Source organism: Culex quinquefasciatus, chromosome 1 (assembly GCF_015732765.1).
Source record: "Culex quinquefasciatus strain JHB chromosome 1, VPISU_Cqui_1.0_pri_paternal, whole genome shotgun sequence".
Classification (NCBI taxonomy): domain Eukaryota; kingdom Metazoa; phylum Arthropoda; class Insecta; order Diptera; family Culicidae; genus Culex; species Culex quinquefasciatus.
The window spans coordinates 60519856-60544521 of NC_051861.1; the positions used below are offsets into that span (position 1 = coordinate 60519856).

Genomic DNA, 24666 nt, shown 5'->3' on the forward strand with positions numbered 1-24666 from the left:
TACACAAAAGTAGTTCTCGAAGCATCAACTAAAAAATGATTTAAGTTAATTGTAGGTCCTCCAATCAGCTCAACTTTACACAATTTAAATTCGTTTTGTAGTATTGAAGAATACAACTCAATGATGTAGATACGCAACTTGTTTTATTATCCTTCGTAACATTTTTTTTTAACTCAAAAGTTGATGAATCATCCTTCAATCCAAATTATAAATTTTAAACTTGTCTTACGTCATATTGTTGAAATTCTTTGTCAAAACCGTTTGGAAACTTAACATCAAATAAATTCATTTACTACATTTCAAACTTATCCTACGTCATACGACCGAAGTCCTACGTCAACATTATTTGACTTATCGTTTTATTTTGGATCACTAAACGCACCCATGTTTTGTTTGACGTTTCGCCTTTCTCATACGACGATCAAACGGTCGAAACTCCTCACAGTATCTCTCCTCCTCCTTTTCTGAGTGCACTCACACTCATTTGAAAACAAAAAAACATCTTCAAACAATGGCCTGCTTAGCCCTATATTCCATCACACAAAAAAATCACTGTTACCTGCATCCCATCCTCATCGCCAGATTGTAAGGTCCCGGCGTAACGGACGCAGCTTGTTGGCTGCCAGTCATCCTCCCGATCACCCCTGACCTACAGTCCGTCGCCGATTCCTCTGCGGATCCTTCGGAACCTGATTCCGGTACCTCTCGAACCACTCGCGTCGCAACACCACTCCGCGCAACGTGTACTTCCACTTCCCGTTCATCCATGACTGTCAGTCTCTTGTTCCTACTCTCCCGCCCACTGTCGCTCTTCTCTCCCACGACTACCACTGACACACCTCATGTGCCAAGGGGTATCACACTCGAAGGATCAGACCCTACAGTCACTTTTTTAAACTTGGCCACCCAATGTACCATAGTGTGCCGGTTGGAGAAATAAGCAGCAGCAACAGGTCCATGCACAAGAATCAATTTAATCTGCTATCCCTGAACACGTTTTGCCACCAGAAGATCTTGCATCGGATCGTGCAACGGTTCATAGTGGACCAGTTCAAATCTTCGCCGGATACGCCAGTGGTAAAAAACAGCCCAACCGTGAGGAATCACGCATTCTCTATCGCTGCGATCCCGGCGCCACTCGAAATCCATAACTAACATTCTCGCTCTTCTTTTTGTTTGCACATTTTCCAGACGTCAAACTGGGCGATCCGTCGTGAATCTTCAGCGAGGTCACGTGCGACTTCCGGTCGGACCAACTGCCCACGCCTGAGTTTGTTCAGGTGCACCAACCCGTTTCCAACATCATTCAGCACAAGGCTGGCAGCAGTTTATCGTCGTCTCGGTCGCTTGTTCGAACAATTAACAAGAGTTGCTGGAGCGCACGACATGGAGGACGGCTCGGACGAGCATCTGCAGATGTTCAACATTGATGACTCGGCGAACGAAACCATGTCGGAGTGCGTCGGCGGAATCTATCCCACGGACACCTCGAGGGAAACGGTCGACAACTACGAGTTGGGCGAGTGCATTGACGAGGTAATCCACGCACTCGATGGCTGCACCGTCTTTCCGATTGCAACTCTGTCTTGCTTATCTAATAATCGTTCTTTAAAAATCCTCAGAAATGGCGGCCAATCTCAGTTGCCAGAATATTGACGCGTACGCGAACCTTATCGACATGGACTCATCCTGCAAGACGCTGGGCTGGCAACAAGAACCAGCTGGTGACGTCGCGGTTGGTAACCTGAACCTGTCCTACGCCTAGCAATATGGCTTCCTGCAGGCAGCGGCTATTGCAACCACAGCCAGACAGGGTGGCCAGCTAATGACGTTCGACTAACAGATGTGAGACTAATAAAGAAATCGGGAAACAGTGAAGCCGAACCAAAAATTACTAAAAGTGAACGATTTTGCTTTTAATATTGTATGCCATTCGAATGAAGAATATAGTGAATATTCCATTCATTGATTTTTATTAGTACTTATAATTGCATTACAACCAAACGTGTGCGCCCATTATCCACCGGGTTCACCAAGTGAATCATAATGCAGCCTGAAAAATTTCCGGGAAAGGTAGGTAGCACCTTCGACGGTAAGGCCCTCGCTCTGACGCCGTGCCGAATCACCGGTTCGGAAGTGCGCGACCGGGAAGATTCGCTACCGCTGGCGCTCACCATTGCCTTCTTGAGTTGCAGCAGGACCGACCAGGAAAATGTTCCCTTGCTGGTCGCCAATACGCTGATCAGGGTGGTGGGGCCAAAAACGGCGAGGACAACCTGTGCCCTGGCTTCCAGGAAAGGCTTGTGGGGCATCTACTTCAGGCGCTGCGTCTAAGTTCCTCTCCTTGGCTGTTTGGGAGCCCCAGTACCACTGTTCCGGGCGTATCTAGGGGCCCTCCTTTGAAGAGAAGGCCTGCGACCTTACGTTGAATGGCGCGGAGTGTCGCTAGATGACGGATTGTGGTCCAATCATTTATAGAACAAATCCGACCATTTCGGGACAGAGCGCGTGCGCACTTGACCTAACAATGGCAAGGGTGGGTGCCAATGTTATCGTTCAATCGTTCACTTCCATCAAAGAGGTTACCTATTTTTAATATCTCCATCCGGAATTCATGAGATGGGTTGGTAAACAGTTATCATTTATTTAAAAAAATATCTGGAATGATCCGTGTTGAACTGGAACCTTTGTCTATCAAGTCCGTGGATTAAAAAAAAAAATGGCTGGGTTCAAAACAGTATTTTTGACCATAGGCACGGGAAATCATAAGCACCGTGTGCTGAACATAAGCACGAGCACTGCTCGTCAAAATTTCACGTGCAGAACCAAATCGAAGTACACCAAGAAAATTCATGTGTGTCTACCAATCAACCCTGCTGGGCGATGGCCAATTGGAGACCACAGACACACACACACACACACACACACACACACACACACACACACACACACCAACCATTATAATTTAGTTTTTCTTATTTTAGACTCATAATATTCCCAATGTATGGCAATCGGCGGACCATCTTTGCGTGGTATGGTGTTTACAGTTCGTTCTGGTTGTCAATCGTTTTCTGCACAGCATTATTGATTTGGACAAAAAATCAAACAGTAAATTCATAGCCAACAAAGAAATCAGATTGACGAAAGCATACCAGTTCTTTATGGTAAGTTGCGAGAGAAGTGCTTTAAATATCCATTAGATTTATTCTTTGTATATTTTTGCAGGGCGGTCCTTCTTCCGGTGCCGGTAAAAAAATCAAATGACATTATTTTGTTAGGAAAAAATCTCTTTCTGCTAAAATTCAGATATGATTATTTTTAATTACAGAACAGTTATCAACTCTAACTAACAATATGATAGATGAAGAAGATTGGATTGAAGACATTCGTAGAAATTTTCAGCATAAATTCGATACAGGGCTTCCGAAAACACGTGTTCAAATGATACGCTTAGATCCAAACCCTTTGTATAAGGTAAGTAAGGTGCCATCCATGAACCACGTGGACACTTAGGATGGGGAGGGGGGAGGGGGGGTCGTAGAATTTTTCAGACTGACAGTTGCTCTTCCGTTACCAGGGGTGCCAAATTAAATCAAAACAGTGTTACACGTTAAATTGGAAAGCCTTCTCTTACATCCCTCCTCTTTCTAATCTCATCACCAACCGCATCTTCTCGAAAGCCACACGGGCCAAGGGCTTTGTAAGGATGTCCACCTTCTGTTCCTTCGTCGAGATGTATAGCAGTTCAACCTACTTCCGCCAAAACTTTTCTCGCACGTAGTGATATTTAACCTCCACATGCTTCGTCCGCTTTGATTCTGTGTTCTTAAAGATGAAAATACAAGCTTATTTGTCTTCGTAGATGGGATGGGTGGTGGATGGGATGATCAACTGGATATTTAACATCCGGAACAGCTTATTGAACCAGATTGCTTCACAAACAGCTTGCGACGTGTGTGGGGGACTCATAATACCGGGACGCCTGTACATAAACCGATGTCGACTCGGGGCTAGCGGATGACACCCACATTGACTGGGCAGCCCGCCGGCGGTTTGCTGGCGGACCGCCAAACCGCTCTGGCGATCCGCCAGCGTTTGATTTGGTGGACCATGGGCGACCCGCAGGCGGATAAAATTTGCAACAATTTGGCGCACGATCAGTTTTTTTTATCGTGACGTTGGTCCGCCAGCGACTCGCCCCGGGGTCGCCCAGGTTTGCCTTGAAATGTTTCACCCGTCCCACATACGCCGTTTTGTATGGTTCAACCGCCCCTATAGGGTGGTCCGCCAGCGGGTCGCCCTCGATACGCCTAAGTTCATCCGCCTAAACAGCCCCAACCGCCGTGGCTCGCCCTCGACCCGTCTTTCATATACGGTTCGTCCGCCCCTGTAAGATGGTCCGCCAGCGGGTCGCCCCCGATCAGCCCCCTATATAAAGTTCAACCGCCCAAAAAGCCCCAACCGCCTTGGCTCTCTCTTGATGCGCCTCTCATATACGGTTCAGCCGCCCCTGTAGGTTGGTTCGCCAGCGGGTCGCCTTTGATACGCCCCCCATATAAAATTCATCCGCCCAAAAAGCCCCAACCGCCGTGGCTCGCCCTCGACCCGCCTTTCATATACGGTTCGTCCGCCCCTGTAAGATGGTCCGCCAGCGGGTCGCCCCCGATCAGCCCCCTATATAAAGTTCATCCGCCTAAAAAGCCCCAACCGCCGTGGCTCACCCTCGACCCGCCTTTCATATACGGTTCGTCCGCCCCTGTAAGATGGTCCGCCAGCGGGTCGTCCCCGATCAGCCCCCTATATAAAGTTCAACCGCCCAAAAAGCCCCAACCGCCTTGGCTCGCCCTTGATGCGCCTCTCATATACGGTTCAGCCGCCCCTGAAGGTTGGTTCGCCAGCGGGTCGCCCTTGATACGCCCCCTATATAAAGTTCATCCGCCCAAAATGCCCCAACCGCCTTGGCTCGCCCTCGATTCGCCTTTCATACATATTTCATCCGTCCAAGCAGAATACCCGTTCAGGTTCCTTCAGGATTCTGATAGTGTTTTTTCAAGTTAATCTAAAACTGAAAAAACACAAAGTGCTTTATATAGAATTGCAGATCTTTGTAGATTCTTGTGTGCTGAAATTTAGAAATAAAACAAAAATATGAAAAAAAAAACATAATTTTCAACATAATTTTGTTCTCAATACATCTTACGTGCGTTGTTAGTTCACTGAGGTGAAATGATGAAAAAAATAAAGAAACAAAATAATATATTGATAAGCAAACTTATTGCGAAGATTTTTCATTTCCTGGAAATAAAAATAATTCTTAAACTAATTCTTAAAAACTAAATTATTTAAAATGTTCATGTATTATTGGTACTTGCCGGGTCCGGTGGTTCAGTGGTTAGCGTGGTAGTCTCTAAACCCCAGTATGGCCTGGGTTCAATCCCAGACGGACCCGGTGGCATTTTTCGAGACGAGATTTTCCTGACCACGCCTTCTATCGGATAGGGAAGTAAAACGTCGGTCCATTTGCGTAAAAGAGGTTTTGGGTGACTCACCACACATAACCTTCGGACGCCTAGAAATGAGCAGAAACTTGCAACAGAGACCACAAAAGACCCGGTGTCGTTAAAGTGGATTACTTTGCTTTTTTTTATTGGTACTTACATATAAACAGGCAACGTATTGAATGTTAACAATTCATACTCTAATCTAATCAAACACAAGCGCAGCTAATCCGAAGAAAGTATCCTAGTAGATTACACCCCATGCTCTTTCTTGTCATTCAATTTGATCATATATTGTATGGGGGAATGGTAGATATGAATATTAAAAATAAATCTTACAGTGAAAAGATAAATACAAATAAGCAGTAATTTTAAAGATGATTCCGGGAAGCTTCAAAACAAACAACTATAATTAAAAAGACAAATTCTCCAGATGGTTCCATTGCTGAAAGAAAAGGAATTGTATAAGGAAGGATATAAACATTTAAATAAATCATCTAGTGAATAGACAAATGTAGGCATTAAAATTGAAGAAGATTCCCGGAAGCTGGAAGAAAGATAATTATATATTAAAGAAAAATTCTTCAGATGGTTCCATTGCTATTTCAGTAACTGTCGTTAGTTCATGAAATTTGATCATATATGGTATGGAGGAATGGTAGAAAAAAGGACAAGGAATAGGAATTATATAAACATACAAATAAATCAAATGAAGAATAGATAAATACATATAAGCAGTTCATTTATAAATGATCCAGGAAGCTGTAAAAAAAATTAAACACAATTTTAAATGATACTGTTGCCACTGAACTGATAATTGAAAATAATTGAAATTACTTCCTACCTACGTCCTGCATCATGCACACCTAAAAACGTCAAACAAAAGAAAGACAAGAATCGCTGCTGCACCACTAATTACCTCCACTGCTGGCACTGAACCCGCAATCTTTGGAGTGTTAACATTCCCACAAAACAAACATTAACATTATTTGAGTAAACATTGGCACAAAATCCGCTTTGTAAATGCCACCTCGATACTCTTCAAGAGGTTTCCCTGGGAAAGATATACTTTTTACCAAAATGTACACCAAATTTCCATACAAACATACAAGAAAGAACAAATCAAATCATAATAACAATGAAACATATCAAATTCTAAGTATTCCAAATGATTGCACATCTGCCAACAATATTTATAAGGGGTGTCACATAAATTACACCAACAATAACGATTATTCTTGCAAAACAACCTTCAATCACTATTTCAAACGCACTTTCAACTGTTTGTTTACATAAGTAAACAATCTAAACAACACAACACTTCACCCAACACAAACTTAACAACGAAAATCAGCAGCCGCCGATTAAATAACAACACCCACCGAAGCTCGTTGAAAACTGGCTGAAATGTCAAATTCGAAATAAATTCCTTCAGATGCAAACCGCCACGGCAATCAGCCTTTGGCTCGCCGCGGAGATTGAGGGGCGAACGATATTAAAACATTTCAGCGATCAGTTTGAACCGCCCAGGCGATGCGCCCATGGCACGCCAAGGCGGATGGAGGGCGGACGAAATTGAAAAATTTCAAATGTCAAATTTCAACCGCCCAGGCGGCTCGCCCTCGGCCCGCCAGGGCGGTTCTAGGGCGGACCACACGATCAGTAACGGCCGCCGATGCGTAACGTCCGCACTGAGTTAACCCACATTGACTGGGCAGCCCGCCGGTGGTTCGCTGGCGGACCGCCAAACCGCTCTGGCGATCCGCCAGCGTTTGATTTGGCGGACCATGGGCGACCCGCAGGCGGATAAAATTTGCAACAATTTGGCGCACGATCAGTTTTTTATCGTGACGTTGGTCCGCCAGCGACTCGTCCCGGGGTTGCCCAGGTTTGCCTTGAAATGTTTCACCCGCCCTACATACGCCGTTTTGTATGGTTCAACCGCCCCTATAGGATGGTCCGCCAGCGGGTCGCCCTCGATACGCCTCCCATAGAAAGTTCATCCGCCTAAAAAGCCCCAACCGCCGTGTCTCGCCCTCGATTCGCCTTTCATATACAGTTCGTCCGCCCCTGTAAGATGGTCCGCCAGCGGGTCGCCCCCGATCCGCCCCCTATATAAAGTTCATCCGCCCAAAATGCTCCAACTGCCTTGGCCCACCCTCGATTCGCCTTTCATACATATTTCATCCGCCCAAGCAGAATACCCGTTCAGGTTCCTTCAGGATTCAGATAGTGTTTTTCAAGTTCATCTAAAACTGAAAAAACACAAAGTGCCTTATATAGAAATGCAGATCTTTGTAGATTCTTGTGGGCTGAAATTTAGAAAAAAAAAACAAAAATATGAAAAAAAAAACATAATTTTCAAAATAATTTTGTTCTCAATACATCTTACGTGCGTTGTTAGTTCACTTCACAAACTTGTTGCGAAGATTTTCCATTTCCTGCAAATAAAAATAATTCTTTAACTAATTCTTAAAAACTAAATTATTTAAAATGTTCATGTATTATTGGTACTTACACATAAACAGTCTACGTATTGAATGTTAACAATTCATACTCTAATCTAATAAAACACCAGCGCAGCTAATCCGAAGAAAGTAAGTTCTTTCTTGTCATTCAATTTGATCATATATTGTATGGGGAATGGTAGATATGAATATAAAAATAAATCTTACAGTGAAAAGATAAATACAAATAAGCAATAATTTTAAGATGATTCCGGGAAGCTGCAAAACAAACAACTATAATTAAAAAGACAAATGCTCCAGATGGTTCCATTGCTGAAAGAAAAGGAATAGGATAAGGAAGGATATAAACATTTAAATAAATCATCTAGTGAATAGATAAATGTAGGCATTATAATTGAAGAAGATTACCGGAAGTCAGAAGAAAGATAATTATATTTTAAAGAAAAATTCTTCAGATGGTTCCAATGCTATTTCAGTAACTGTCGTTAATTCATGAAATTTAATCATATAGAGCAATTCCAGCTCAAATCAGGAATTTTTCTGGTACTTTTGTACCCGACCCTCTCCGATTCCAATGAAACTTTTTAGACATGTTATCCTAGGCCTATATAAGCCATTTTTGTGTATATGGAGCCAATAGTACTCGAAAATAACATTTGAGAAGGGCGTAAGGTATATAAATATTTTTGTATTTTGCAATTTAAAAATTACTGTATCTCGAAGCCGTTGAGTCGTATCAAAAAGTGGTCAAAGACAAACTTATCCAGGTTTTTAAACGAAGATGGCGTTCTAATGGTGAACGTCCGAAATGTCAAAATCACGCAGTGGTACCAATATTCCGAAAGAAGTGTGCCATGGCATGACAGCCACATTTGTTATCTAATGTTGGTGCTACTGCGCGATTTTGACTTTTCGGATGTTCACCATTAGAGCGCCATCTTCGCTTAAAACCCTGGATAGGAAATTGGACGGGCTTTCTGAAAAAAATACACTGAAACAAAAATACACGCCACATCTATGAGATTTTTCGATTTTTAAGTCTAATACTAAAATTTAAAGGTGATGTCTAGATTTTTTTTCGTTCAAAATTTTTGAGGAAATAGCCTAAAAAGTTACCAAAAGACTGACGAAAAATGCAAGATGGTATGTCTCTCCTGAAAAAATACAAAAATCATTTACTAAAACTGTTTTTTTGAAAAGTGGTCTAAACGTCAAAATTTTTGAAAACCGGTAGTGGGAATCGATTCTCCAGACAATTTTACATAAAAGTCTCCGTATTGATCATTGTCCTAAGTCCATTCCTTGGGAAGATACAGCGGTTTTAAAAATAAAAATGTTGAAAAAACGGGTGTTTTGGTGGTTTTTGACAATTTCTATATGACAGACTTAGTTTTTCAGTCTCGAAAATATTTTTACCGGAAAGCTCGTCCAATTTCCCATAAGATTGCCTTTGACAGCATTTCAATTGGATGTAAGGGCTTACAGATATAAACTTAATTACATTGTTAATAACTGAAAAGGGAATATTTTTTCCAGTGTGGTAGAAACCTCGATAGTAAATTAGCTTACGTAAATATCAAAACCAGTCAAATCAAAAAGCTGTCAAAGGCAAACTTATCGGAAATTGGACGAGCTTTCCGGTTAAAATATTTTCGAGACTGAAAAATCAAGTCTGTCATATAGAAATTGCCAAAAACCACCAAAAAACCAATTTTTTCATCATTTTTTTTTAAACCGCTGTATCTTCCCAAGGATTGGACATAGGACAATGGTCAATATGGAGACTTTTATGTAAAATTGTCTGGAGAATCGATTCCCACTACCGGGTTTCAAAATTTTTGACGTTTAGACCACTTTTCAAAAAAACTGTTTTAGTAAATGATTTTTGTATTTTTTTAGGAGGGACATACCATCCTACATTTTTCGTCAGTCTTTTGGTAACATTTTAGGCTATTTCCTCAAAAATTTTGAACGAAAAAAAAAACGTGACAACACCTTTAAATTTAAGTTTTAGACTTAAAAATCGAAAAATCTCATAGATGTGGCGTGTATTTTTGTTTCAGTGTATTTTTTTCAGAAAGCCCGTCCAATTTCTTATAAGTTTGTCTTTGACCACTTTTTGATACGACTCAACGGCTTCGAGATACAGTAATTTTTAAATTGCAAAATACAAAAATATTTATATACCTTACGCCCTTCTCAAATGTTATTTTCGAGTACTATTGGCTCCATATACACAAAAATGGCTTATATAGGCCTAGGATAACATGTCTAAAAAGTTTCATTGGAATCGGAGAGGGTCGGGTACAAAAGTACCAGAAAAATTCCTGATTTGAGCTGGAATTGCTCTATATGGTATGGAGGAATGGTAGAAAAAAGGACAAGGAATAGGAATGATATAAACATTCAAATAAATCAAATCGTCGCCGTCGTGCTAACTTGTCTTACGTGCATTTTGGGCCAAATTGAGTTAAGAACGCCATTTTGTGCAGCTCACAATGCCTCATCTTTTGACCTTCACAGATCCCCGAAATTCGATTTCAATCCTGAGATATTCAATGAAAACCAAAAAAGCTCCGAAAATTTTTATCACTCTACATATAAAAGAAGTTTCAATCCTGTTGTGCTATCTTGTCACTCCCTGAAAATTGATGTAAGTGCGACAAAGGGCAAAGGGATTTCAGGTCAGGATGCGTTTGACGCACGTACAAGTAAGACTACCGTAAACATTTGTAATTATAACTCGGGACTCCAGCAACCAACTTCAACCAAACTTCGGGACAATGCACAGAATGGTCAACCAAACAAAACGTGTTTGTTTTTGTTTGCATTGCGTGCTTTCGTTTTTGTTTATTCAAGGTCAAACATTAAAACGCGTTTTTCTCGGAACGTCAAAATGGCGGGTGCGACATGATAGCACGACGACGTCGAAATGAAGAATAAATAAATACATATAAGCCGTTCATTTATAAATGATCCAGGAAGCTGTAAAAATTAAACACAATTTTAAATGATACTGTTGCCACTGAACTGATAATTGAAAATAATTGAAATTACTTCCTACCCACGTCCTGCATCATGCACACCTAAAAAACGTCAAACAAAAGAAAGACAAAAATCGCTTCTGCACCACTAATTGCCTCCACTGCTGGCACTGAAGCCGCAACCTTTGGAGTGTTAACATTCACACAAAAAAACATTAACATTAATTTAGTAAACATTGGCACAACATCCGCTTTGTAAATGCAACCTCGATATTCTTCAAGAGGTTTCCCTGAGAAAGGTATACTTTTTACCAAAATGTACACCAAATTTCCATACAAACATGCAAAAAAGAATAAATCAAATCATAACAACAATGAAACATATCAAATTCTAAGTATTCCAAATGATTGCACATCTGCCAACAATATTTTTCTCGCCGCGGAGATTAAGGGGCGAACGATATTGAAACATTTCAGCGATCAGTTTGAACCGCCCAGGCGATGCGCCCATGGCACGCCAAGGCGGATGGAGGGCGGACGAAATTGAAAAATTTCAAATGTCAAATTTCAACCGCCCAGGCGGCCCGCCCTCGGTTCGCCAGGGCGGTTCTAGGGCGGACCATACGATCAGTAACGGCCGCCGATGCGTAACGTCCGCACTGAGTTAATGTGGGAATCTGGGCACCCACATTAACTCAGAGCGGACGTTACGCATCAGTGGATGTGGATCGTGTGGTCCGCCCTGGAACCGCCCTGGCGGACCGAGGGCGGACCGCCTGGGCGGTTGAAATTTGACGTTTGAAATTTTTCAATTTCGTCCGCCCTCCATCCGCCTTGGCGTGCCATGGGCGCATCGCCTACACGGAGAATCAGCATTACACTTTTTGCAGTTCGATTTTAGACTGTCTGCAGCGCGAAGTTTTATAATTGTTTCAAATTGCGAGTAGTTTAAAATTTTTAGAACTGGCGGAAATGAAACTAGAACACGGTGCTCGCAACGCGGTGATCTAAATGTTGTTTCAAAAAAATGCTTTTAATTGTGTGCGTAGATTATCAACACAGCATCATAGTGTGTGTGTGTAAGAATACGTGGATATCTCTATATATCTGATTTTTTTGAAACTGAGTTCTATTCCAGTTCCAAATCGTTTCACGTTTGAAACAAACTCGTCGAGCAGTTTTATTCCGGTTTCAAAATACTGCTCGAAAAATAAAACTGCAACTCCGCGTTGCGGGTGGTCTGTTTCAGTTCTATTTGAAAAATGAAACAGCTAGAGCAAAGTAGAGCCGCGTTGCAACCAGTCTTACACCACCGACTAGTTTCAACCCTCGAACTGAAAAAAGTGTAAAAGGCGAACTGCAAAAAGTGTAAAAGTTACATCTTTTCCAGTTCAGGGGTCCGAACTGCAAAAAGTGTAACTTTTGGACTTAGAAAAATTTTGAAGAATTTGCGGAATGATTTCACCCGCTGTCAAATCGGGACTTAGTGAAATTTGGATGCTGGTAGCAAGAGGTGTTGCAGGTAAGTTCTGCTCGGATTTGCGATCAGCTGCCGGAAAAGGCAAGATTCCGGTTCTCTCAAACTGGATTACCGACATTACCAGGCCAGCGAATAATGTTGTGGCCGAATTCGGTTGAATTCTTGGTTCTCTAGTCTGGGGGAAGCGAAATTCTACCTTCTGGTAGGAAACTGCTAAAATCTGACGGCTGCGGTTGGAAAAGGCAAGATTCCGGTTCCTTCAGATGGGGAAACCAAGAATCACGGAGAGGTGAATATATTTGTGGCTGGATTGTATTGATTTTTTGGCTCTTCGGTCTGAGGGAGGTAAATTTTGACCTTCCGGCCGGAATTCAAGGAATTTATCGTCAGCGCCCGGTAAAAAATAAGGTACCGGTTCCCCCAGACCGGATATCCAAGATCACGGGCTGGTGTTTAATTTTATGGTCATATTCGATTGTTTATTTGGTTCTACGTTCTGGGGAAGCAAATTTTTACCTTCCGGCCGCAAATTCATCGTCAGCGCCCGGAAAAAAACGAGATTCCAGTTCCCCAGATCGGATATCCAAAAATCACGGGCGGGTAGTTAATTTTATGGTATGATTCGATTGATTTTATGGTTCATAGGTCTGAGGGAACCAAATTTGCCTTAATATCGACCGGAAGTCAGAAATTTGCTTTCCCCAGACCGAAGACCCAAGAAATCAGTTGAATCCGGCCACACAATTATCTACCTCTCCGTGATTCTTGGTTTTCCAGTCTGGGGGAACCGGAATCTTGCTTAAACCACGAATCACGGGAGGTGAATAATTTTGTGGCCGGATACAACTGATTTCGTGGTTCTTCGGTCTGGGAGAAGAGAAATTGTACCACTCGGGGGGAAGTGCAATGTTACCTTCTGTCCGGATTTTTGTCAAATCTGACGGCCACGACTTTTGTTGAAAAATTTAAAGTTTTCTACAGCTAAAATTACTTTTCACGGATTAGATACGCACGCGAACCAACAGCGAACAGAACGTGTTCCCGGATTTCGCCTACCGGAAGTTCCGTGCGCCCAGACCCGAAGAAGAAAACATTTGAGAATCGAGGACAAGCAACCTGGAAAGTCCGGAGAGGAGGATCAAAACCAGCTCTCGGAAAGCCAGGTATCGGCGGGAGAAAACATACGCGATGGCACCGACTATCCCGGCTGACGCTTATCCCGCTCGCGGCATTAGATCTGGCTCCGTAAGCCGCTGCTGATCCGACAATCGTGCCAGCTCGGTAAGTCCCCTTCGTGTTCTCCGACAAAGACGTCAGTGCCGAAGCCGCAGTCACAGCGGTTCGGCCCGTTCGTGCAGTGCATCAGAGCAGTCTAGGTCCAGATCTGTATCGGTCGCAAACAGGGCAACCGGCGCGGCACTAGTCGTTTCTTGGTTTGTCCCTACGATCACTTGAACATTCCACAGTCCCCGGGGAAACCCAAGTCCGACTTCGGTGCGGCCTCGTCTTGAGGAGTGATTCAACACGACAACGAGCAGGGTGAGTGCGATGGCTCGAGGATCGCAAACTTGTTTAATATTTAAGAGCACCGGATACTGCAGGACAATATTGACCAAGATTAAGACGGGAAATTTAGGAACGCTACTGCAAGGCAGAGTTGATCGCCGGTGGCTGTCGCACATCAACTACCATTAAGCTGTTTTGCTGCTCCAGGGCGACTCAACCAACGATTGGCGCACCAAAAAGTTCTGGATGTTCCGCGGTGGGTCGATCTATAAGCCCCCTCTTATCAACTTTTACACCCAGGGAATGCCCGAGAAGCTGCTGGTGGATCTGGACGGCGTCGACTACAACAAGGGCAACCTTTCGGCGGCGTAAGTCGCTTCACTCTGGTCAAGCTACAATAATTCATATCCATTTTAAAACAAAGCCAATGTGACCGCTTAGGTCGGCGACTCGGTGATCTTTTGCATCGAGCATGCCGACGCGGCCGAGGAGATTTGCGAGTGGTTCGCCGAGTCGCTGTCGAACAACGAAAACCATGTTCAAGCGGAAGATCGCCCGCATCTACCTGATCTCGGACTCTGCACAGCTGCAGTGTCAAGGTATCGAACGTGAGCTTCTTCCGGAAGGCGTAAGAATGTTTAAATTTTGAAAACAGCAGATTTTTCATCACATTTTAATCCTACAGCGTGGAGAAGAATCTGCTGGGCATCTTCAAGAATCTCTTCGCCTACCACATGCAGTTGGACAGCCGTCTCAAAGCCGAGGGCTTCAAGTCGCGCGTGATGAACGTGTTCAAAGCGTGGGAGGAGTGAGCTACCCGAAGGACTTTTTGCTAAGGCTGCAGCACACCTTCCTGGGGATTGCGATTGTGAGTAGATTTATTTATTGGTTTGACAATTTCAAAAATACAATCTCTCAACAGGTCGAAAAGCAACCGGAAGAAGTGCCCGCCCTGCTGAAGGGAATTGCCGATACAGATTCCAGCACGCCAGTGCTCATGCACGACATCTACAACGACGGGATGCCGCTAAACACCACGGAGGACATTGACGGCGTTCCGATGCAGAGCTCGGAGGAGTAGCTCAAAACTGGCGGTTCGTTCCAAGTGGGAAACGGTTGCCGCCCAAATGTTCACTAACAGCAAGTGGGACACATTGGATCCGGTTTCTTCTGCTGTGCCACACATTTCACTGCGCGTTGATGACGATCCCAACGACGGTGGAGGCAGCAAGGACGACCAAGCTCGCCGGCTGACAATGCGCGAGATTGAGGAGAAGATCGTCCAGTATCAGGATTAGTTTGAGTACGCCATTAGGCAGGTGCGCGACGACTGGAACTTCGGCGAAGAAATCGCTCACTACCGGCGATCCTCGCCGTCCGAGTACGTACCATGAACAATTCGTCCCGCCGGCCCAGTTCCCCCCTCTACTCCAGCAGAAGCCGCAGCAAGCGCGAAGCGTCCCTTTCATTGCTTCAAACCAGCAGTAAGTCCACCCATCGGTGAGGACTTTCAGAATGGACAGATTTCGGGCGAAGGTCGAGCAGATTTACAAAAACCAATTTCTGGTAAGTTCATTCTCACTAGTAAATATTTGATTTCACTGATAAAATGTTTCCCTCTTTCCAGATGGCACCCGCCGGGTTGTTCTTTCCTGAAGGTCAACGCGTCTCGAAAAAATCATCGACTTTGTGCACCAGCAACGAGCGATCGATCCGGATTGAAAGCCATCCGTTCGCGGTCAATATATTCCGGAAGCTGGTTGCAAGTAGGAACAAGACAGAGTTCCGAAGTGACGATGATTGCGCTGAAACTCCGTGACATCCGCCAGGACCGGTAAATCCGGATGATGGCAATTGCCAAGAGACCACGGCTACTTAGGATAAATCATCTCTTTAGTGCTGTAAATAGACAGACCGACATTCGCAACACCAAAGCTGGTTCCGGCTCTGTTGAGCGGAGTTACTCGAGTGACGTAGGTTACTCCAAGAAGCGAACAAGCCAGGATCGGTGGGCGGAATATTTAACTTGGAACGGCCTCAAAGTGCTCCACTCAGTGATTTTCTGATGTTAGGTCAGAAACTTAAATTATATAAAGCATTGTAAAATTAGTCTTTTTCATAAATTTATTGTATGGAATTTAGAAAAAAATAAAGACATTGTTTAATCTAATAGTTAAATTGAAATTTAATTTCTCTTAATAAGAAAGAAAATCCAAAAACGCCCAAATGTAGGCAATATGCAATTTTAACCGGCTCCGTGGCTTAATGGTTACGGCTTCTGCCTCACAAGCACAAGGTTCAGGGATCTAATCCCGGTCGGTACCTTTGAAATTTGGAATCAAAAATTTGAACTTTGAATATGAACAAAAAACGAAAATGAATCAGGTGGGATTCGAACTCACACCTTTGGATTGGTGGTCTGGGACGCTAAGCAGTCGTCCATCAGAAGGTTTACACTCAAGCAGTGAAATGATCCGTAGTGTTGAAACATGTTATCTTCTCATACTAAATACGCGCTGATCCCTGATTTGCCTGACGAGATTGGAAGTCTAAATATAGATCGAGTTTCCTTCAGATGCTTGCTTCTATGTTTAGGCGGGGCCGAACAATGGCCAGCGACCTCGGAATTGGACCGCAAGGAGCTCTGTCATTCTGAAATGGGTCGTTGGAAGCAGCGCGAGGGCTATCACCACCTAATACCCGGGACTGAGATAAGCTGTATCAGCATTCGGCATATACAAAGCCTGATACAAATTATACTTTCCCATAATTTCGCTACCGGTTAGTGGGTATTGGATTGGACCACACACACACACACACACATACAAATGTAGGCAATATGCAATTTTCACCCGGTGAAACATTTCAATTTCGATTTTACACGAAATCCAGTTCGACCCCTGTTACACGAAAGTATGTAATCGTACCTGAACTGAATTTCGTGTAATCGAACTCGATTTCGTGTAATGCCGATCCTCCGTGTAGGTGGTTCAAACTGATCGGGATCGCTGAAATTTTTCGATAACGTTCGCCCCTCAATCGCCGCGGCGAGCCAATGGCTGATTACCATGGCGGTTTGCATCTGAAGCCTTCTCTTACATGGCGATGGTCCACGCTCATTACAAAAAAATGTTTTGTATTGACAATTGTCCTCGAAGAAGGTGGGGGGTGGGGTTCGTTAATTCGGATTTCGCTACTTCGAATTTCCGTTAATTCTAAAGCTCGCTAATTCGAACGTATTCGAATTAAAAAGCACTCAACCGTCAAAACCGGTTGTCAAACTGATGTTGACGTTTCAACATCATTGTTCGACAATTTCCGAACACGTGGTTTCAAGCTTTTGACAACTGTAAATCATTCCAATTAGTGAATTTGGATTCGCTCATTCGAATACAGTTCCATTTGAATTAGCGAATCCGCTCCGTAGACCCTAAACTACATTGATGTTGTTACGTTCCGAATCTTTCTTTGGACGAGATGATTCACAAAACTGCCATTAAAAAACTTATGTTCAACACTGTTGGCTCCACTTTTTTAATTATACGATTTTGAAGCAATTGTATACTATAGTAAGTTGTTTTAATAAACATCTTTCAACAGTTCCTTAACGTTGATGTTTTCAATCTTGACACCAAAGAATGGATTTTCGGCTGTGAGGCAAATGAAATGCTTTCAAATATGCGCTACTGGTAAGTACAGCACATTCAATTCTGATAAAACAATATTTTTGGTTCAATCTACGATGCATTTGAGCACGAACAATTCAAACCAAAATTATTATTGATCGGAAATTTATATCTTCCAGTTCAATTGCGGTTTCGTTATCAAACTTCAGTCAGTATCTTCCTGACAATGGCTTTAGTCGTCAAAACGCTCAAATTAATCTCCATCTCTTAAAAGTTGAAAACCCAAGATGGACTCATGTTATATTGAAGTTTCCCAAAACAACCCAGCCTTTTCAATTTAATATCGACATTAACAATATGGATGACCGAGCAGTTCAAATTCATATGCCAAAATGGTACAACTTTGGGCAAAACGAGCTTGCGGAAACCCAACTTGACAGCACCTTTTACAATTTAAATATTCATGGTATGCATAAACTTAGCACTTTTTTGGAATTTTCAAATAAACTTATTCGTAGGTCTCAGCTATAAATACCAAGCCGTTGCAATTTACGTGCACGTTAAGTCATGCCGCGGAGAGAGCTCTTCTGTAGTGACCAAAACTAGCAATTCTTGGTCGAAGGGGTTTGAAAAGTTCTCTTCATTCTAGTAAGTTTTTAAACAGCGCAAAACATTATTTTTTGACATTATTTTTTGTTTTACATATTGGCTAAAAGGTTAATTTTTATTTTAGCAACAAAAATCATACTGTTACGTTTGTTTATACTCCGAACGACAAACCAGTCGAAAAGAACGCTTCTGTTCGTGTTTCCTTACATCTTAATCCAAGCTGTCGTTATTCGATCAGGTATCCTATAAGCTTGCTTAATATATTTTTTTGTTTTAACTTTTTAATGTTGTTTTAATCGATCTTCTCTTTTTTAAGTTATTCCCAGTCGCTAAGCCTGATGATGTCTAGGATTGTACAACAATTCGCACCATGGCTGCCGGCACACTGTACTGCCATACTGTTTTTGTCTCTCAAACATCAAATAACTGTCACGACTAAAGAGGACCATTTCAAATTTGGAATGTTCCACTTGGCATTAAGCAAAAGTACGCCGTTTTTCTTGATCACAGGTACGGCACTGATTTGAAAACCTCTGCAGATCAAAACAAACCCCTCTTTGCTTTTTTATTTTAACTTTTAGCATCAAGATTGTTTACCAAGATTACATTGATGTTTAAGATTATACCACAACCAGACTTGTACAATTACTCCATGATGGTATCATTTTTGATACACGGCGTTGCCCTGGCAGTCCTTATTCTTATGAACACCATTATCTGGATAGCTATTGCCTTTTGTGGCAATTTCGGACATAAAGTATTGCTAAGGTATTTGACGAAGTTTTCAATAACACTGTTTACAAAGCAGTTCATTTTTACTTTTACATTCTAGGTTTATATCCTTACCTATACCACCACTTTCGTCTGCTTTAGTCACTTGTATACGAAAATTTCCTACAGCAATTGGTATTTTACTAATTGGAGTGGCTCTAGCAACCTGCGGGGGTACGGCATTGCTCTGCGCAAATTTAATCTATTTTATTTTGGTAAGTTGAAATACCAATAAGTACTGAAAAATACAATAAAGTATTCTTTTTAACAGCTATCCAAAATGTACGAGGAATATCTGGAGCAATTTGTGTTTAAAACCGCGAAAAAAATATCTCAAAGGTTATTTGGAAAGCTGAAATCAGCAGATAAACCAACATCAGGTATTATATTTAGCCAAACAAAATACTCTGAGATCCATTAAAAGGTTATTTTTTCAGATGATACTGCAGCGAGTACATCTCTAAGAAATGATTCACATGTTAAGAAAGGCCATGAGATGAACAATATACAGTTCCATTTGCCCCTATTTTTGTTGCTGATATTAATTTCCATCATCAATTTTCCATGTTTTATTTTGTGGGCCAAAGCATACAGGTATCCATAACCAAATAATAAAGCCCTATCTACATAGGAAACCCACATAAAATCAAATTGATTCAACATCAGAATAAAAGTAGTTTTCTTAAATTAAATTGTTTTTACATTTTGCAGATTAACGCCGTCGCTTAAGCCAGATGCTTCATTGGTCCCGGCACTTGTCGTGCTATCAAATCTATCTATTTTATGGCAGATAAAATCACCAAAGAATATGTAATACTGGAAATATAATTGCTTCGTCAAAACATCATATGAATATAAATTCTTTTTCAGACAAGGATACAAATTTCTATCGGCAGTATTGTACGTTGCAGCTGTTATATGCGTTTTATACTGCCAGGGTGAAATATATCGACTGAACTTTGTGATAACTGGTGTTTTCATTTTGGTAACACTACACCAGCTTCTGGGAAGGAACGTCAACTAGTCATTGCACAAAGTTCTGAGTCATAATTAAAAGACATGATATAAACAACAAAACTCACGTTAGAACAATGCCTATTTATTTGACTACGAGAGATGACCTCCTAAGTCTTGGGCTTGACAACGAACCCAGTCACAATGGGCTCGTTGATGTATACTAGATAACTATCTCGTTGCTGAAGATTCATTTTCGTGTTTCAAATGAAGGTGGCGCAAAAATGAGGTTACTTGCCAAAAATCGTATTCCTTTCTGCTGGATTGAAGAACAAAATCGCTTATTTCTCATGATTCCCTGCTTCCCTGATTGCATAATGAAACTGGTTGCAAAAGACGAGACAAATTTTTTGCTTCAAAATAATGAACATCAATTTTTGGGCGCGCAAAAATTTGTGACCTTTTTCTTTAAAAAACATGTTTTGGAACACGAAAAAAATGACTTTCCTCGTATATATCAATGAAATAAACAGTTATATAGTTGATAACAGATGTGTTAACGTATATTCAACATTTTTTATTGATTTTTGACATACTTTCTTGCCAAATAGTCCAAATTACTATCTTTTTATAAATTTACAGTTCAAATCAAACAAATATTGGAAAGTTGTACACCAAATTGTAGGAAATATTTTTTCTCATCCGAATCCGGCATACCCTGACTGAAAAGTCTGTCAAACGTCCGTCGTTTGTCGTCCGTGCAATCGTACGACGTCGCACGACAATGTCGTGCGACTTTCGCGTGAATGTCATACATTTTTGCACCAAATTGTCGTATTTGTCGTGCGATCGATAATCGAAATTGTACGACATTGTCCGACGTCGCACGGTTTTGTTATTTAGGATGTCATGCTATTGTCGTGTGTTGTCTTTTCAAATTTTTAGGATATGTTGCTGTTGAAATAACTGTTGTTTTGTTTTCTATTTTATTTTTTATTCAAACCCACCTAATTTCACAATAATATTTGCTTTTTCACTAAATTTAATTCCCGGATCGCCGATTCTTCTCCAACTTGGCTACGGATGCTGTCGGATTTGCCATGACCGCAGCTTCCGGCTTGGATGTTGGTGTTGGACTTTTGCTTCTCGACGAGCTGATCAAAGTTTTACCCGGATGCGACGCCAATCTTGGATCGATGAAGGATTGATGGCCACCGGAGTACGAGATAACGTGGGTTTGTGGAGTACGAGTACGAGATAACGTGGCTGCTTCCGTGAGTTCTACGGAGGCGGACTCATGGTTTCCGACATGACCAGATTGAAATATGTTTGTTGCCTGAAAAAAGATAACGTTGATGTTTACATTAGGAATGAGCAGGATAGCTTCTTAATATACACTGCGACAATTGCCAAATTACTATAATTGGCGATAATTTATAAATTAATTCATATTTAAATATAACAATTTAAAAATTTCAAAAATGTATTTTAAACATTAAAATCAATTAAAAATTAAGACATTTGAAAAATAGATTTAAAAACGTATAAAACTCAAATTATAAAATCCGAGATAACAAGAATTTATTTTGTTAGGAAATTTATTGTAATTTCAAAATTATTCAAAATATTTTAAGAACTCTAAAACTAAGACGATTGTTAAGAATCATATAGTATTAAAATTTTAGGAATTTGGGCTACTAAATATTTTGAATTTTAAAAATATCATTAAAAAAAGCTAAAATTCTAAAATTATAAAATTCTAAAATTCTAAAATTCTAAAATTCTAAAATTCTAAAATTCTAAAATTCTAAAATTCTAAAATTCTAAAATTCTAAAATTCTAAAATTCTAAAATTCTAAAATTCTAAAATTCAAAAATTCAAAAATTCAAAAATTCAAAAATTCAAAAATTCAAAAATTCAAAAATTCAAAAATTCAAAAATTCAAAAATTCAAAAATTCAAAAATTCAAAAATTCAAAAATTCAAAAATTAAAAATTCAAAAATTCTAAAATTTAAAATTCTAAAATTTAAAATTCTAAAATTTAAAATTTAAAATTCTAAAATTCTAAAATTTAAAATTTAAAATTTAAAATTCTAAAATTTAAAATTCTAAAATTCTAAAATTTAAAATTTAAAATTTAAAATTCTAAAATTCTAAAATTTAAAATTTAAAATTTAAAATTCTAAAATTTAAAATTTAAAATTCTAAAATTCTAAAATTCTAAAATTCTAAAATTCTAAAATTCTAAAATTTAAAAATTAAAAATTCTAAAATTTAAAATTCTAAAATTCTAAAATTTAAAATTCTAAAATTTAAAATTTAAAAATTAAAAATTCTAAAATTTAAAATTCTAAAATTCTAAAATTTAAAATTCTAAAATTTAAAATTCTAAAATTCTAAAATTTAAAATTTAAAATTTAAAATTCTAAAATTCTAAAATTTAAAATTTAAAATTCTAAAATTTAAAATTCTAAAATTCTAAAATTTAAAATTCTAAAATTCTAAAATTTAAAATTCTAAAATTTAAAATTCTAAAATTCTAAAATTCTAAAATTTAAAATTCTAAAATTTAAAATTCTAAAATTCTAAAATTCTAAAATTTAAAATTTAAAATTCTAAAATTTAAAATTTAAAATTCTAAAATTCTAAAATTCTAAAATTCTAAAATTTAAAATTCTAAAATTCTAAAATTCTAAAATTCTAAAATTTAAAATTCTAAAATTCTAAAATTTAAAATTCTAAAATTTAAAATTCTAAAATTCTAAAATTCTAAAATTTAAAATTCTAAAATTCTAAAATTCTAAAATTCTAAAATTCTAAAATTTAAAATTCTAAAATTCTAAAATTCTAAAATTCTAAAATTCTAAAATTCTAAAATTTAAAATTCTAAAATTTAAAATTTAAAATTTAAAATTCTAAAATTCTAAAATTCTAAAATTTAAAATTCTAAAATTCTAAAATTTAAAATTCTAAAATTCTAAAATTCTAAAATTCTAAAATTTAAAATTTAAAATTCTAAAATTCTAAAATTTAAAATTCTAAAATTCTAAAATTCTAAAATTTAAAATTTAAAATTCTAAAATTCTAAAATTTAAAATTTAAAATTCTAAAATTCTAAAATTCTAAAATTCTAAAATTTAAAATTTAAAATTCTAAAATTTAAAATTCTAAAATTCTAAAATTCTAAAATTCTAAAATTCTAAAATTCTAAAATTCTAAAATTCTAAAATTCTAAAATTCTAAAATTCTAAAATTCTAAAATTCTAAAATTCTAAAATTCTAAAATTCTAAAATTCTAAAATTCTAAAATTCTAAAATTCAAAAATTCTAAAATTCAAAAATTCAAAAATTCAAAAATTCAAAAATTCAAAAATTCAAAAATTCAAAAATTCAAAAATTCAAAAATTCAAAAATTCAAAAATTCAAAAATTCAAAAATTCAAAAATTCAAAAATTCAAAAATTCAAAATTTAAAAATTCAAAAATTCAAAAATTCAAAAATTCAAAAATTCAAAATTCAAAATTCAAAATTTCAAAATTCAAAATTCAAAATTCAAAATTCAAAATTCAAAATTCAAAATTTCAAAATTCAAAATTCAAAAATTCAAAATTCAAAATTCAAAAATTCAAAATTCAAAATTCAAAATTCAAAAATTCAAAATTCAAAATTCAAAAATTCAAAAATTCAAAAATTCAAAAATTCAAAAATTCAAAAATTCAAAAATTCAAAAATTCAAAAATTCAAAAATTCAAAAATTCAAAAATTCAAAAATTCAAAAATTCAAAAATTCAAAAATTCGGCCGCGACTTAGCTGTTTGCTGTTTGAGAAGTCGGCCGCGACTTAGCTGTTTGCTGTTTGAGAAATCCACCCGGGACTTAGCTGCTGGAGAAGTCGGCCGCGACTTAGCTGTTTGCTGTTTGAGAAGTCGGCCTTTAGCTGTTTGCTGTTTGAGAAGTCGGCCGCGACTTAGCTGTTTGCTGTTTGAGAAGTCCACCGGGACTTGGAGCAGCATAACAATTTTGGATTCTGGATTCAACACTTCTGAATTTAAAAGAAAAATTTTAAAAAAAAATTCAAAACTCTAAAATTTAAAAAACTAAAATTGTAAAATTTAAAATTGGAAATTTAAAATTCTAAAATTCTAAAATTCTAAAATTCTAAAATTCTAAAATTCAAAAATTCAAAAATTCAAAAATTCAAAAATTCAAAAATTCAAAAATTCAAAAATTCAAAAATTCAAAAATTCAAAAATTCAAAAATTCAAAAATTCAAAAATTCAAAAATTCAAAAATTCAAAAATTCAAAAATTCAAAAATTCAAAAATTCAAAAATTCAAAAATTCAAAAATTCAAAAATTTAAAAATTCAAAAATTCAAAAATTCAAAAATTCAAAAATTCTAAAATTCAAAAATTCTAAAATTCTAAAATTCTAAAATTCTAAAATTCTAAAATTCTAAAATTCTAAAATTCTAAAATTCTAAAATTCTAAAATTCTAAAATTCTAAAATTTAAAATTCTAAAATTTAAAATTTAAAATTTAAAATGGTAAAATTAAAATTTAAAATGAAAAGTAGCTCACGACTCAAAATTCAAAAATTCAAAAATTCAAAAATTCAAAAATTCAAAAATTCAAAAATTCAAAAATTCAAAAATTCAAAAATTCAAAAATTCAAAAATTCAAAAATTCAAAAATTCAAAAATTCAAAAATTCAAAAATTCAAAAATTCAAAAATTCAAAAATTCAAAAATTCAAAAATTCAAAAATTC

At 38.2% G+C, this 24666-nt stretch overlaps 2 protein-coding genes across 4 annotated transcripts in view; both read left to right on the forward strand.

Annotated features, from left to right (window-relative positions):
• The window catches only part of LOC6049575 (GPI inositol-deacylase), a 234199-nt gene extending 214171 nt beyond the window's left edge, over positions 1-20028 (forward strand). Inside the window, 13 exon segments of the mRNA XM_038257567.1 lie at positions 2985-3164; positions 3226-3247; positions 3329-3474; positions 17537-17625; positions 17742-18028; positions 18081-18210; positions 18296-18409; positions 18488-18681; positions 18753-18939; positions 19004-19157; positions 19214-19536; positions 19654-19752; positions 19813-20028. Coding sequence (XP_038113495.1) covers positions 3162-3164; positions 3226-3247; positions 3329-3474; positions 17537-17625; positions 17742-18028; positions 18081-18210; positions 18296-18409; positions 18488-18681; positions 18753-18939; positions 19004-19157; positions 19214-19536; positions 19654-19752; positions 19813-19966 — 1902 coding nt within the window. The 5' untranslated portion in view covers positions 2985-3161 and the 3' untranslated portion in view covers positions 19967-20028.
• On the forward strand, positions 12133-16303 carry LOC6049582. Of its 3 annotated transcripts, none has more exons than XR_005277757.1 (3): positions 12133-14564; positions 14622-15502; positions 15564-16303. XR_005277757.1 is itself a non-coding variant. In XM_038257631.1 (3 exons), exons 1-3 carry the CDS (start codon positions 14409-14411, stop codon positions 15015-15017), a joined length of 498 nt encoding a protein of 165 aa, XP_038113559.1. In that variant the 5' UTR covers positions 12133-14408; the 3' UTR covers positions 15018-16303. The 3 variants fall into 3 exon arrangements, 2 of the variants coding, with proteins under 2 accessions (XP_038113559.1, XP_038113553.1); XM_038257631.1 differs by having other exon boundaries at positions 14622-14804; positions 14859-16303; XM_038257625.1 differs by having other exon boundaries at positions 12133-13711; positions 14237-14564; positions 14622-16303.
• Positions 20029-24666: the final 4638 nt, after the last annotated feature.